At 43.5% G+C, this 13,804-nt stretch overlaps 1 protein-coding gene across 1 annotated transcript in view; it reads right to left on the minus strand.

The window, feature by feature from the left end:
* IGDCC4 (immunoglobulin superfamily DCC subclass member 4) overlaps positions 1-13,804 on the minus strand; it is a 77,022-nt gene that overhangs the window by 18,958 nt on the left and 44,260 nt on the right. Inside the window, exons 6-11 of the mRNA XM_087704360.1 lie at positions 11,769-11,912; positions 8,759-8,914; positions 7,310-7,720; positions 2,951-3,115; positions 1,694-1,831; positions 765-935 (exon numbers count right to left, since the gene is read on the minus strand). Coding sequence (XP_087560486.1) covers positions 765-935; positions 1,694-1,831; positions 2,951-3,115; positions 7,310-7,720; positions 8,759-8,914; positions 11,769-11,912 — 1,185 coding nt within the window. The remainder of the gene's footprint in view (positions 1-764; positions 936-1,693; positions 1,832-2,950; positions 3,116-7,309; positions 7,721-8,758; positions 8,915-11,768; positions 11,913-13,804) is intronic.

The following is a 13,804-nucleotide window of genomic DNA, read 5'->3' on the forward strand; positions in this document are numbered from 1 at the left end:
TTTTGGGCTCAATGATGGTCGTAAGTTGAGGACTACCTGTAGACCGCACCAGAGGCCTCCATAAGGGCCCTCAATGATGTCAAAATGACAGATATGATTGGGCAGCGTGTGATGAACATTAAAAGGTGGGCTTGGGAAACCTGAAGTTTTTTTATTAGGAATAATGTCTGCGAAATACAAAAAAGAAATCCAGTATTTAATACTACATATAATTACGGCGGCAAGGGTTGCCTTTGCCCAGAAATGGAAAGACAAATTAATTGCAAGCGAAGATGAAACAATAAGAAGGTTATGGATTTTGCTGAAATGGACAAACTAACTAAAGAAATCCAGGGAAAAGAAGAATCAGAATTCTACCAGATATGGGATAAATGGTATAGGTGGATGGAGGAAAGAAACAAAAATCAATGAAGGAATATAACAAAACTCAAAAAATAATAGTTATGAGTAAAATAAGAGGGTTAAGAATGGTGAAATCCAAATGAAATACAATAGAAGGGGAAATAATATAAGGTGAGCGGTATCGATTGATAATTGCTATTAGAAAGAACAGGAAGCTCCTGTTCGTATTGTATTGTGTAAATGTGGTGTACGTCTAAGTTTTGTGTGTGTGTATTTTACATGTTTGTTAATAAAAAATTAAAAATAATTTTTTTTAAAAAAAAGGTGGGCTTTGATGACCTGGATGCGGCCGCCATTTTGACATTGAAGATGACCTGGGTCAAACGTGGAAGGATTCTGAGGTAAAACAAGAGGCTTCTCACCATGGGTTTGGTTGTCCCGATCTGGAGTGCGGTGCTGAGTCCATTCTGATGGAGCTCCATAGCCCGCGCTGGTGCTTGCCGTAATCCGAACTTTGTAGATTTTGTTCGGCTGTAACCCGTAAAGCACCAGCTGGGTTTCATTTCCACTGAGCTCCGTTGAAGAAATCAGGTCTGCGAAGGGGAAAAAGAGCCCAAAGTTTATTTCCGTAACCAAAAAAATCAAATCGATCGGGAGTGTCAAACTCAATTTCATTGAGGGCCACTGGCCACATCAGGGTTGTGTTTGACCTCAGGGGCCAGGGCGGATGTGGCCAGCTCAACGTCACTTGTGTCGGTGGCGCCTGTGGTGGCCTGAGCGCTCTGTCAGCAAAAAAGGACTCCTGAGCTCCGTTTTTGGCTGCAACGGCCTCCTACAACCCTCAGCCAGAGAAAACAGAGCTCAGGAGGGCCACCCATGGCCCTCCCGAGCTCCGTTTTTGCTGGCAGAGGCATCACAGACTGGTTCCTTGCTGTTTCCAGGAAGGCCCTGCGAGCCAGATCTAAGACCAGCTGGATGGCGCGTGCGTGCCTGTTTTGGGCAGGTTTTTTGGGCCATTTTCAGGCTGTTTTGGGGCCGAAAAACAGCCAGAAAACAACCTGAAAAACACCCCCAAAATGGTCCAAATATGGGCCAGAAAACAGCCTGTTTTTTGGCCATTTTCCAGGTTGTTTTCCAACCATTTTCTGGCACTCTGGCACCCACAAAGACCAGCTGGCTGTCTGGTTTGCATGCCAGGAACCAGAAGAGCAGCTGATGATAGTGGCTGTGCCCACAATGAGGGCTCTGCATGCCACCTTTGGCACGCATGCCATAGGTTCACCATCACAGTTCTAGAGAGTCAATAACCACCCCTTCACATTATAAGGCCCCCAGGCCTCCTCTTTCTCACCTTCCTTGAGAGAAGCATACTCAATTTTGTACTTGACAATCTTTCCATTGCTCAGTTCTGAAGGGAGAGGCTGCCATGTCGCCTTGATGTCAGTCGGAGTTACACTGGACAGGGAAATCTGAGGGGCTCCACCAGGAACTGGAAGCGAGCAATAAAAGAGATCATGCCACCTCAAAAGGACCATCAGAATTGCAGCTGTTCTGCTCGAGAAGATATATTTCAACTTGGAGGACTGTCTCTCCAGGGATATGTTTCCCGGTTAGACTCATTTCTCTTGGAGTTTAAGGAATTCTGGATACTTTCCAGAATGACACAACTGGTTCTCAGTCATCCAGGTCATGGTTGTCCCAAAGGTGCTTTTTCAAAAGGCAACTGGCCTTTCTTTGTTTTGGCTTGAAAAGGTTTCGCTTCTCACCCAAGAAGGTTCTTCAGCTCCTCATGCAATGGTGGAGGATGGAAGGATTCTTGCAGTTAATAGAAACCCTTCCATCCTCCACCATCCAGTCGGAACTGAAGAAGCTTCTTGGATGAGAAGCAAAGCAGCTTCAAGGAAAAATGCAGTCCAGTTGCCTTTTGAAAAAGCACCTTTGGGACTTTGGTTTTTAATGTATATAAACTACCCAGAGGTGCCTCTAGCTGAGATGGGTGGAAAATAAGTCTAATAAATAAATAATTCACTCAGTTTTTCCAACCACAAACCACCTAGCACCAGGTGTGAGATTCAGCTGATTCAGACCAGTTCGAGCGAACCGGATGTTAATTATAATCTGGTTCACTGAACCGGTACTTACAAGGACTGGCTGGCCACACCCACCCTGCCCCTCCCCTCCCAGGAGTCTTCACGCAGCCCATTCATCATGCCATGTAAGTGCAGGACCTGCATGGAGGCTCTGGGAGGGCGGAAAACAGGCCTACTGAACTCCAAAAACTGGCCTGGGGGAAGCCATTTTCATCCTCCCGGAGGCTCAAGGAAACCCTCCGGAGCCCAGGAAGGGCGAAAACGCCCCCCGTTACTGTGGTGCAGGAAGCCAACCAGGCCACACCCCCATGGCCACACCCCCATGAACATGCCCCCGGCAGTCGGGTAGCGAACCGGTTGCTAACGTTTTTCAATTCCACCCCTGCCTAGTCCCATTTCAGCCTAGTTGGGCACCTCATGGAAACCTGTCACATCCCAACAAGGTAAACCCTCAATTATTTACACCCCCAGTTTCAGGTGGCCCCAGGGCAGATCTTCTCAGTTTCTACTCTACCAACCATCTTCCAAGGTCTGCACATTTATGGATGAGGAGGTCCGGCTAGCTCCAAGCTGGGAGTAGGCCACCACATAGAAGATATAATTGGTGTTGGGCTCCAAGTCTTTCACCGAAAACTCAGTGGTGTCGTTATTCACCGCAAACTGGTATTCCACGTTGTCAGCACCTAGAGAAGGTACACAACGCTGTCAGACAGAAAAAAGAAGAAAGAAGAAGAAAGTTTTGTTCTTTCTTTAAACTAGTTGCTTGTGAGATGCTTACAAAAAGGCCCTGAACAATTTTCACCCTCGGGGTTTCTTTTTTTCTAATGGGGGGAGGAGTTAAAAATGTCAGGATGGTAGCCACAACTCTGAAACTGAAGCCTCATCATTTTATGAAGGGTATATTGTACAATAACCGCAGATGGGGACTGCAGCCAAGAAATTAAAAGATGCTTGCTCCTGGGGAGGAAAATGATGGCAAATCTAGACAGCATCCTAAAAAGCAGAGACATCCACCCTGCCAACAAAAGTGCCTATAGTCAAAGCTATGGTTTTCCCAGTTGCAATGGATGGCTGTGAAAGTTGGACCACAAGGAAGGCCGAGCACCAAAGAATGGAGGCCTTTGAACTCTGGTGCTGGAGAAAACTCCAACAAGTCCCTTGGACTGCAAGGTGATCCAACCGGTCAGTCATAGAGGAGATCAACCCTGACTGCTCTTTAGAAGGCCAGATCCTGAAGGGGAAACTCAAATACTATTAACTCAAATTAGGCCACCTAATAAGAAGGAAATAGAGATGGGTTGCTACCAGTTCGCATCGGTTTGGGCAAACTGGTAGTGGAAATTGGGACTGGGTCATCAAACCAGTAGGGATGGCAGGCTGGCCATACCCCTAAACCGGTTCCCAGGTCACTGCTGCCATTGCCAGCTTGTTTTTCAGTCATTTTTCATGTTCTGCGCATGTGCAAAACAATTTACAGGCAACTGTGCACGCATGTGCAATGTGTATCTGGCACATGCGCGAGCGAAGCGAACCGGCAGCAATGCGGGCAGCAACCCACCCCTGGAAGGAAGGATTCCCTGGAGAAGAGCCTAATGCTGGGAACAATTGAGGGCAAAAGAAGAAGGGGACAACAGAGAATGCAGTGGCTGGATTGAGTCACCGAAGCAGTCGGCGTGAGCTTACATGGACTCCAGAGGATGGTAGAGGACAGGAAGGCCTGGAGGAACGTTGTCCATGGGGTGGCAATGGGTCGGACATGACTTCGCAACTAACAACAACAAAAGAGCTGTAGGGCTTTAATCTTGACTATCTAACACTCTCTTTTGACCTTTTAAAAATCCCATTCCTTCTGCATAGGTCTCTATGAGTTATGTTGATAAAATCTTTTAAAGCTCTCTTGCTTAGAGGAATGGAGCAGAATTTTCATCTTGGATTTCAGAAGAAGTGGGCAGAAGCAAGCAGCCAAAAAAAAAAAAAAAAAAGGTAGCACTAACTCATCTCCGCAGCTGAAGATATTAAAAAGGCAGGGTGCTAATTGGAAAATTAAGGCAACACTTTCATTACCACCCCCCCTCTGATCACCTCAAGGGGTGATAGACCATTTTCACTCAACCAGAAGATGGAAAATCGTTCCTTACTCATGCAAGGAAATAGATTTAGCAAAACCAGGAAGATCAACCTTCTGCGGTTGGACTAGAGCTTCCAACTTCCAACAGTAATTTTAATAAGAGCGCATATATCTTTATTATTTTCACTAAGCGCTTAATTCAACTCATTCGGTCTAGATCCCCACCTTCATTTTACTGTGTTGTAATAATTAACCAATGTATGAATTGCAGGTCTGATTAAAAGCTGAGTAATTTGCATCAACAGTGTAAGAAACCTGCAACAAGTCTGCTGCTGAGCGATTAATTAATATATCCGGGCCTTGTGTGAGTGCGTATGTTGTGTTGCAAATTAATCAGGCATCGCGCACCATTCGTCAATCAATAAATGGTGTTTCTGTGTAGAAAGGCAATTGCAGGCTGTCCTTGACTTACGACAGTTCACTTAGTGACTGTCCGAAGTTGCAACGGCCCCGTAAAAAGTGACTTATGACCATTTTTCACACTTACTGTTGTTGCAGCATCCCCATGGTCAGGTGATTTACATTCAGATGCTTGACACCTGACTCACATTTATGACTTGTCTCAGGGTCATGTGATCCCCTTTTGTGACCTTCTGACAAGCAACGTCAATGAGGAAATCAGATTCCCTTAACAACCCTAATTGAACGTCTGCAGTGATTCACTTAACAAAGGTGGCAAGAAATGTCATAAAATAGGGGAAAACGCTCACTTAGCCACTTTGATTTTGGGCTTAACTGTGGCTGTAAATTGAGGACTACCTGCATTATGTCTACAAAAGGTAGACACCTTAGCAAGACAATAAGAATGATAGAGAATTTTACCCACTTTTTTTTTGATGGAGTATTGTTTTGTTGCACAGTTTTGACTTTTAAGATTTTTACTTCAATTTTGCATTTGTTTATATATAATCTCAGGAGAATATTGAACTTCTGATTTCCTGGTTGTTACTAATAAAATAATAATTACAAAGGTGTTTTTTTTTTTTAAAAAAAAGAATGATAAGAGAACATGCAGTGTTTGCTACTATCCACTTGCCTCCCAAGTCTCCAGAACACCAAAATCCTAAACATATCTTACAAAATTGTCTGCTAGAACGTCCTACTTCTCAATGACTTCTTCAGCTTCAACCTCAATAATACACAGGCAAACAATTGATACAAACTCAAGGTAAACCGCTCCAAACTCGATTGCAGAAAATACGACTTCAGCAACAGAGTGGTCAATGCCTGGAATGTTGTTACATCCTCAAACACCCCACAACTTCAACTTTAAACTGTCTACTGTTGACCTCACCCCATTCCTAAGAGGTCCCTAAAGGGGGCGTGCATAAGCGCACCAGCGTGCCTATGTGTCCCCATCCTACTGTTCCCATTTATTTGCACTCATTTCCTTCATTCATGTCCATGTTCATATTTATACCTGATATCTTGTACATGTTTGACAAACTAATAAATAAATTAAATAAATAAATAAATAAAATGCCAGCAAGATGTTGGCATCACTAGCAACTCTTCCTCACTATCCATTCCCCCACCCCATATGAAAATGGATCCACCACAAAGCCAACTGCCTTGCTTTCCATGTTTTATCACCCTCCCACAAATCCTTCAAAAGGTCCATAACTTCTCAGTTCTGCCCCTTTCAAGCTGGCTCCTTCTTTGATTAAAGTTACTTTCTACTTTGGATGAATAAGTGCATTAAATGCTGTTCACCACCAATGCACCCAATCAACCCATTCAATTCACAATCAGCTAAGTGCTTGAAATCCTGGATCTCCTTTGTTGAAACATTTATGGTTCCCAACCCCTAGAAATGACTTTAAAGACTGCATTTCTGAAGCATCCTCCCTAGTGAAGAAGCTTAGCAAACACTGTAGAACTCATAAATACTTATTAAACGTCATCATTCAGAACAGAGGAGATAAGGGGAACTTGAGAATAAGCCCTAGGATGGATCAGCCTAAGCCAAAATATGGTCCAATGTTCTGTTTTCCTAGTTGCCAACCAGATACAGAAAGTCTACAAGGAGGGCAACTGATCTGAGAAGCTCATTCTGATAGCATACTAACAGAATAATAGAGTTGGAAGGGACCTTGGAGGTCGTCTGCTCAAATAATTTGTTTGTATTGAGTTTTAAATTGTAAACCTCCACTCTCCAATTCTCTCTCCAATCTGGGGGCCTGACAACTCTTTTACATGATAGTTTTCATCACACAGAATACGGAAGAAAAGAATAGGAAGGGACTTTGGAGGTCTTCTAATCCAACCCCCTGCTCAAATGAAATACAAATGGTTTTCATATTGGAAGCCCCCAGTGATGAAGCACCCACAACCTCTGGAGGAGCAAGCCAGTGGAGGGATCATTAGTTTCTGTCAGGAAATGTCTCCTTAGTTCTAGGTTGGCTCTCTCTCCTAGATTAGTTTCCATCCGTTCCTTCTTGTCCGACAAGGTTATTATGCAAATCTAATCATCATCATCATCACCATCATCGTCATGGTTTAATGACCCCTTAATCCCTTGTGGGGTGGACCCTGTGCAACTGAATGGAGCTAGCAGAGTCTTTACTGGCCAGATGCCCTTCCTGTCACTAGTGCAGAGTTGTGTTCAGCAGATATATTCTCATCGTGCCCAGAGAGAGAAATATCTGCCTCTACCTTCAGCCTCCTGATTGTGAGATTCTAATGCACCCCTATTTTCTTGCATTAGGATTAGCCCAAAGAGCATATCTTTAGAATACCAGAAACGCACCGAAGGCTTTTTGGTAATGAAGAGAGAATCCAATAATCTGCTCACTGTTGAACTCCGGCCTTTCCCAGGAAACCAAGACGGTGGTGCTGGAGAGAGAACTTGCGGATACCCTCTTTGGAGCGCTGGGCAGGCCTTCCCGCACGATGACCTCTAGCCTGGCCGTAGCACAGGCCATGCCAAGGTGATTTTCAGCCACGCACTGGTAATATCCCGCGTCGTCCAAGCCGATCTGGTTGATCACGAGGGTACCGCTGCCCTGGATTTTAACCCGTCCTTTAGATAGTAACAGCTTCCCGTTCCTCATCCAGTGTATGGCAGGCAGCGGCTCTCCTTCTGCTTTGCACACAAACCTGGCGGTGCTGGCCCGGGTGCGAGAAATAGTTTCAGGTGCCTGGGCAATTGTAGGAGGAGCTAAGGGGTTGAAAACAAATGCACCAAATGAGCATGGCCAGATGTGGTATTCTACGGGTTCAAACCAGTAGCAGAAAATCATGGTTGGCCCCACCCACTTGCCACAGCTCTATGGCATCCCACTTAGGCCCTTTTTTTGCCAAAAGTGCATGCGTGGAAGGCTGTGCGTACTCGCGCATTCACATTTGCAAACTGGTAGGGAAGGTAAATCAATACCACCCCTGAGCACGGCGGTTGAGGAGGGAACAAAAAGGGATGTGTGAAGCCATTTGTGAAGATGGATGAAAGCGGGATAATTGGCAAGAAGCGTAGACCGACACACTGCCTAGGTTCACACAACCCACTTCTCCATTAAATGAATCCTCTCCTTTGCCAGGGACACCTACTATTCCCTATCAACCATAAACCAACACAAGAGGAGAGTTCACACAAGCTTGGCCACCTAAAAAAAGGAAACTAAAATCAAAGCTGGAAACTTTGAGAATACTGTTGTTGGGTTAACTCAGGGCAACTGGGCCAAAGTGTGTTAATCTGAGATGTTTCGTTACTCATCCAATTAACTTCATCAGTCAAAGTATTAATAAAAATTAGTTTGGCAGAGAGTTGTTGGAAGGTACTAAACTCTTGTATTGAATTTATATTTACCTACAAAGAAATAAAGGCAGACTGGTATAGATCTATTTCAAGCTATTTAGCTCTCGTCAGCTAGCCATACCCTTCTGGGATTCAAACCTGGGCTGCTTGCATATTAGGTAAATGTATTAACCTCTAAGCCACAGGTTCTCCTTGCTTTGTCAGCTATACCAGGGGAGAGATTAAGTGTTTTTTCTACCTGGTCTACCCAAATACGGGACGGAACATAGTTCTTCCACTTTCCCATATTTGAGAAATCTTGAAAGATCTGGAGTCAGCGAAAGAACAAATCTGCTCTTGCAGGACTGTTTGCAAACAACTGATCCTCCTTGTGAAGACCCACAAAATAAAAAAACCAAGCCAACTTAGCTGCTGCACAGAAATGTTGTTTTTTTGTGTTCTCACCAAGGACTTGGAGCTCAGCTGCAGCTGTTACAAACTGCCTGGTTTGGGGTTTGTTGGCCCGGCATACATAGACTCCTGCATGATGAAGCTGAACGGAAAGGATCACGAGGTTGGTCCGTCCTAACACAATCACATCGGTAGAAATCGGATTCCCATCTTTAAAGAAAAAGCAGAGCATCACATCTCTATGTGGAGTATCAAGTATAGGAGAAAAACTTGCAGAGCTGGTGGGTGGGTGGCAGAATTAAGCATGTCATCAGTTTAGAATCATTGAGTTTGCAAAAGCCTTTGAAGTCCAACTCCTCCTGAATTTCATTGACTCCTTTCTGGTGCCAATTTAGTGTTGTATTTTAGGTGACAAGATTCTTTTTTTAATATATTTTTTTATTTTTAAATAAACAAGCACAGACAAACATAAAACCTAAAACCATCTTCCAGTTTCGTACAGTGTGTCGATTGGTTACAAAACTTTTCTGCATCCTCACCGTAGTCTTCACTTACAATTTATATAGAATCTCGTATTATCAATCTGATATACAGTATATGCATACAATTATTACCACGTTAAACTTTTATTTGACTTTAACTATTATTACTTCATTTTATGTGAGATTTTGCATAAAATGAAGCAATAATAGTGATAGTCAAATAAATGATTAACAATGATAATAATGTATACATGTATACCAGATTGATAATATGAGATTTTACATAATTTGTAAGTAAGGACTATGGAGAGGATGCACAAAAGGTTTGTAATCAAAGATAAACAATTTTATAAGAACACAGGACTTATCAATGGTTAGACCAAAAAATATGGAAGTCAAATATACCAGACAATTTTAAAAAGATGTATTACTACTGGATGGATTTAGGATGATGTAATGAAATGCCATAATATAAATTTATTCAAAATTTAGAATATCTCACATAGGACAAGATTCTTGTGTATTATGCTTGAATTATTTCGGCACTACATAAATCTTCTCCACCCAAAGTTACAATGGCACCAAAAAGAATGACCTATGACTGTTTTTCCGCACTTATGACCATGACCCCATGGTCGTGATCAAAATTTGGACGCTTGGCCCCGTGGTTCATATTTATGACCGTTGCTGTATCCTGGGGTCACGTGATCCTTTTTTGCGACCTTCTGACAAGCAAAGTCAATGGGGAAGCCAGACTCACTTTGTGAACGGTGTTACCCACTTAACAACTGCAATGATTCTCATAACAACCCTTGCAAGGAAGGTCCTAAAATGGAGCAAAAATCAGTTAACAACTGTCTTGCTTAGCAACAGAAATTTTGGGCTCCGTTGCGGTAGTAAGTCAAGGACTCCCTGTACTTACTTATCTAAACTTTGCTGCATTTCAAGCATTAATGCCAAAATCTCACAACATTTCAGACCAGGGTGCCAAAATTCATAGACTTTTAGCCAATTAATTAATTATGTTATTCTTATTCTTATTATTACTGTCATCTGTGCCAGGTATCTTTATTTATTGCCTATGCCTGTTCTACTCAGCAAAAAGACAAATTTTAATTTTCATTGTTGGAGTTATTGGTCAGACAATCAGTCATTTTTGGCTTGGTGAACTGCCTGCTGTTAGATCTGGGCCATAAGCCACTATAACGGAAAAATGGCAGATTTTTATAAAACAACAGCAATAGCACTTACTTATATACCACAGTGCTTCACAGCCCTCTCTAAGAGGTTTACGAAGTCAGCCTATTGCCCCCAGCAATCAAGGCCCTCATTTTACCCACCTTGGAAGGATGGAAGGCTGAGTAAATATGGAGCCAGTCAGGATCAAACTCCTGGCAGTGGGCAGAGTTAATCTGCAATTGCAATAGCACTTAAGACTTATATGCTGCTTCATAGAGCTTTACAGCCCTCTCTAAGCAGTTTACAGAGTCAGCCTGTTGCCCCCAACCATCTGGGTCCTCATTTTGCCCACCTCAGAAGGATGGAAGGCTGAGTCAACCTTGAACCTGGTGAGGTTCGAACTGCCAAATTGCAGGCAGTCAGCAGTCAGCAGAAGCAGCCTGCAGTACCGCATTCTAACCACTGCACCACCAGAGACTGTTCTGCTTCTGCTTCCGTGCTCAAACCCTTAACGTTAATATCACAGAAACAATTTTAACATTAAAGTTGTTTCTGTGATCTGTATCACAGCTCTTAATCTTAAACATAACCAAGGAGGTATTTCTGCAGAGTACTAACACATGTGTCAGATTTCCCAGCAGATCTGCGCAAAGATTCAGCCTTCACCCCCTGACCTTTGAAGCTGGGGAATCATTTGAGATCAGCCTTGACTAATGTAGATCAGAAGACATCCAGGAACTAGAATTCTGTATCTTTTACAGATCAAACGCGGCAAACCAATCTCATGCTTTGTCTGTTTCTAACTTTCATTGGCAAGCTCGATTTAGTAGCCCCGCTCCAGTTATTCCATATTCAACTGCAGATTATCACATTTATTAAAATGTTGCACAGGTGCGTTTTTCAAGAGGCAACTGGACTTTCTGGTTTTTTCTTTGAAGACGTTTTGCTTCTCATCCAAGAAGCTTCTGCAGCTCTGACTGAATGGAGGGGGATAGAAAGATTTATATTCCATGCAGAGTCATTTTAATCCTTTTAGAGGATCCTTGAAGCACTGGGAAGTTTCTCTGTATCCTCAGGGTCACCGGAGTAATGCTAATGGTTCCTATAGTCTGCATTTTTTTTTCTGGAAATCTGTTCGTACCTCCACACCATTCAAAGGGTCTTCATCCCAAATCACACATCTAAGTCTGTAGGGATTCTCAGTCATCCAGGTCACGGTTGTCCCAAATGTGTTTTTTTTCCCAGGAGGCAATTGGACTTTCTTAGTTTTTTTTAGAATAAACATTGCATTTAGAATGCAATGTCTATTTAAAACAACAACAACAACAACAACACCCAGATTTTAAGACCAAAAAGTCTTGGAAAGGCCTCTTGGCATCAGAAGAGGAATGAACTTCATTTACCTTCCCGTATCCAAGAGATGAAAGGTGTGGGATTTGCTGACGCAACACATTCCATCACAACAGTGTCTCCAACCACCACTGTGGCATTCTCCGGTGCGGTGACAATGACTACATCATCCATCATTGGTTGTTGGGGACCTAGGGCTACAAAATTAGAGATTTACTTTCCCCCCCACTCCATTCCCCATACACATATTTCAATCAGAATGATTTCACCAAAGGGGGGGGGGGGAAGAATCCAGTGTTCAAGGTTTGCATGAGAATGAAGGTCTTAGATAAGCGTTGGAAGAAATGTCCTTCTGGGTTCAGTTCCAAGTGGGGAAAAAGACACTGGATTGATGGAAGTTACTTGGAAAGAAGGTTTATTGATGATGGACAGGATCACATGGTTTAAGGTCCTGGGAGAAAAAGGAGAGAGATGCTGAGAGTGCCTGGGTTTTATGCCTTCTCTGGGCTTTTGAATTTGAGCTTGTATTCTGATTGGTTGTCAGACTCCCATTTGTATTTGTATTGTATTTGTATTTATTACATTTCTATGCCACCCTATTCCCGGAGGGACTCAGGGCGGCTTACAAACCAAAGTAGGGAGGGGGAATACAAACAGGAGGGAAAGACAACGGAAAAACAACTACAAACAATTTAAAAGGCACTCAACAACCACACAATTCGAGCGGGGGCGGGGCACCCGTCAGCCCCAGGCCTGTCGGAACAACCAGGTTTTAAGGGCTTTGCGGAAAGCCTGAAGGGTGGTGAGGGTCCGAATCTCCACGGGGAGCTCGTTCCAGAGGGCCGGAGCAGCCATGCAGGGGCAACTCTGTAGGTTGTCCTGTGTCCCAAGCTTGGTTGACTCTTGCTGGGTGATGATGTAATGAAAGGGCTTTGGGATTCCTATTATGGCTCTACCTGAAGGAGGTAGATTTTTGTTATGTAGAATAGACTGGCTCAGGCCTTAATGGTCCATTTACAAAAGTGGGGGGAGTGAGTTTCTGCCTCCCTTTTAGGGAAAATATTCTGCACTTTTCAACATTTCCTTATAGTATTTACACCATGTACAAATGCTTCCTTCCATTGTGGAAGTTCTCTGACTTTCAACTTCGGGAACGAAGGGAGGAGAGGAAGGGGAAGGAAAGAAAAGAGGAAGGAGGAAGAGGTTAGGGAGAAATGAAAAGAATGGAAGGGAGTGGATGGGAGGAAGGAAAGAAGTTAGTTTAAAGAGGTTGTAAAAGAGAGGGAGAAAATAAGAAGGCAAGACGATCTCAACTGTTGTGAAATTATAAAAGGCAAAGGTTCGCCTCGCACAAATATGCTAGTCGTTCCTGACTCTAGAGGGCATTGCTCATCTCCGTTTCAAAGCCGAAGAGCCAACGCTGTCCCAAGATATCTCCGTAGTCATGTGGCCGGCATGACAAAACACTGAAGACGCACAAAGCACTGTTACCTTCCCACCAAAGTGGTCCCTATTTTTCTACTTGCATTTTTTAAATGTGCTTTTGAACTGCTAGGTTGGCAGAAGCTGGGATAAGTAACGGGAGCTCACTCTGTTATGCAGTGCTAGGGATTTGAACAGACGAATTGCCGATCTTTCTGATCGACAAGCTCAATGTCTTAGCCACTGAGCCTCTGAGTCACCATCTCCCCATTTTTTCACAGTTGAAATTTCACAGAGTTGGCTACACTTCTGGGAGTTCAGCCATGCTGAATTCAATTTGGACTCTGGTTGCTATGAAAAATTTTGTCCCCAGATGCTGTGTGTTCCATTCTTGGTCTTCTTTACTCAAAACATTTTCTCCAATTTCTGAATTTATATATAAAAAAAGCTTTGATTACTTTTAGCTCCTAACACTCAGCTAGAATTTCTTTCCTTCTCCTGTTCTCTCCTGTCCTCAATTCATTCGCCTTGAGAGTTTTTAGCCTAAACCTCCCAAGGTCAGGACAAGCTATTAAAGCAGGGGTCCTCAAACTACGGCCCATGGGCCAGATACGGCCCACTGAAGCCATTAATCCAGCCCACATGCGACCATGAGGCTGCCCTGCCT

Source organism: Thamnophis sirtalis, unplaced genomic scaffold (assembly GCF_051295495.1).
Source record: "Thamnophis sirtalis isolate CommonGarterSnake01/CBP01778 unplaced genomic scaffold, rThaSir2_p1.2 scaffold_2, whole genome shotgun sequence".
In the NCBI taxonomy this organism is placed as follows: Eukaryota; Metazoa; Chordata; class Lepidosauria; order Squamata; family Natricidae; genus Thamnophis; species Thamnophis sirtalis.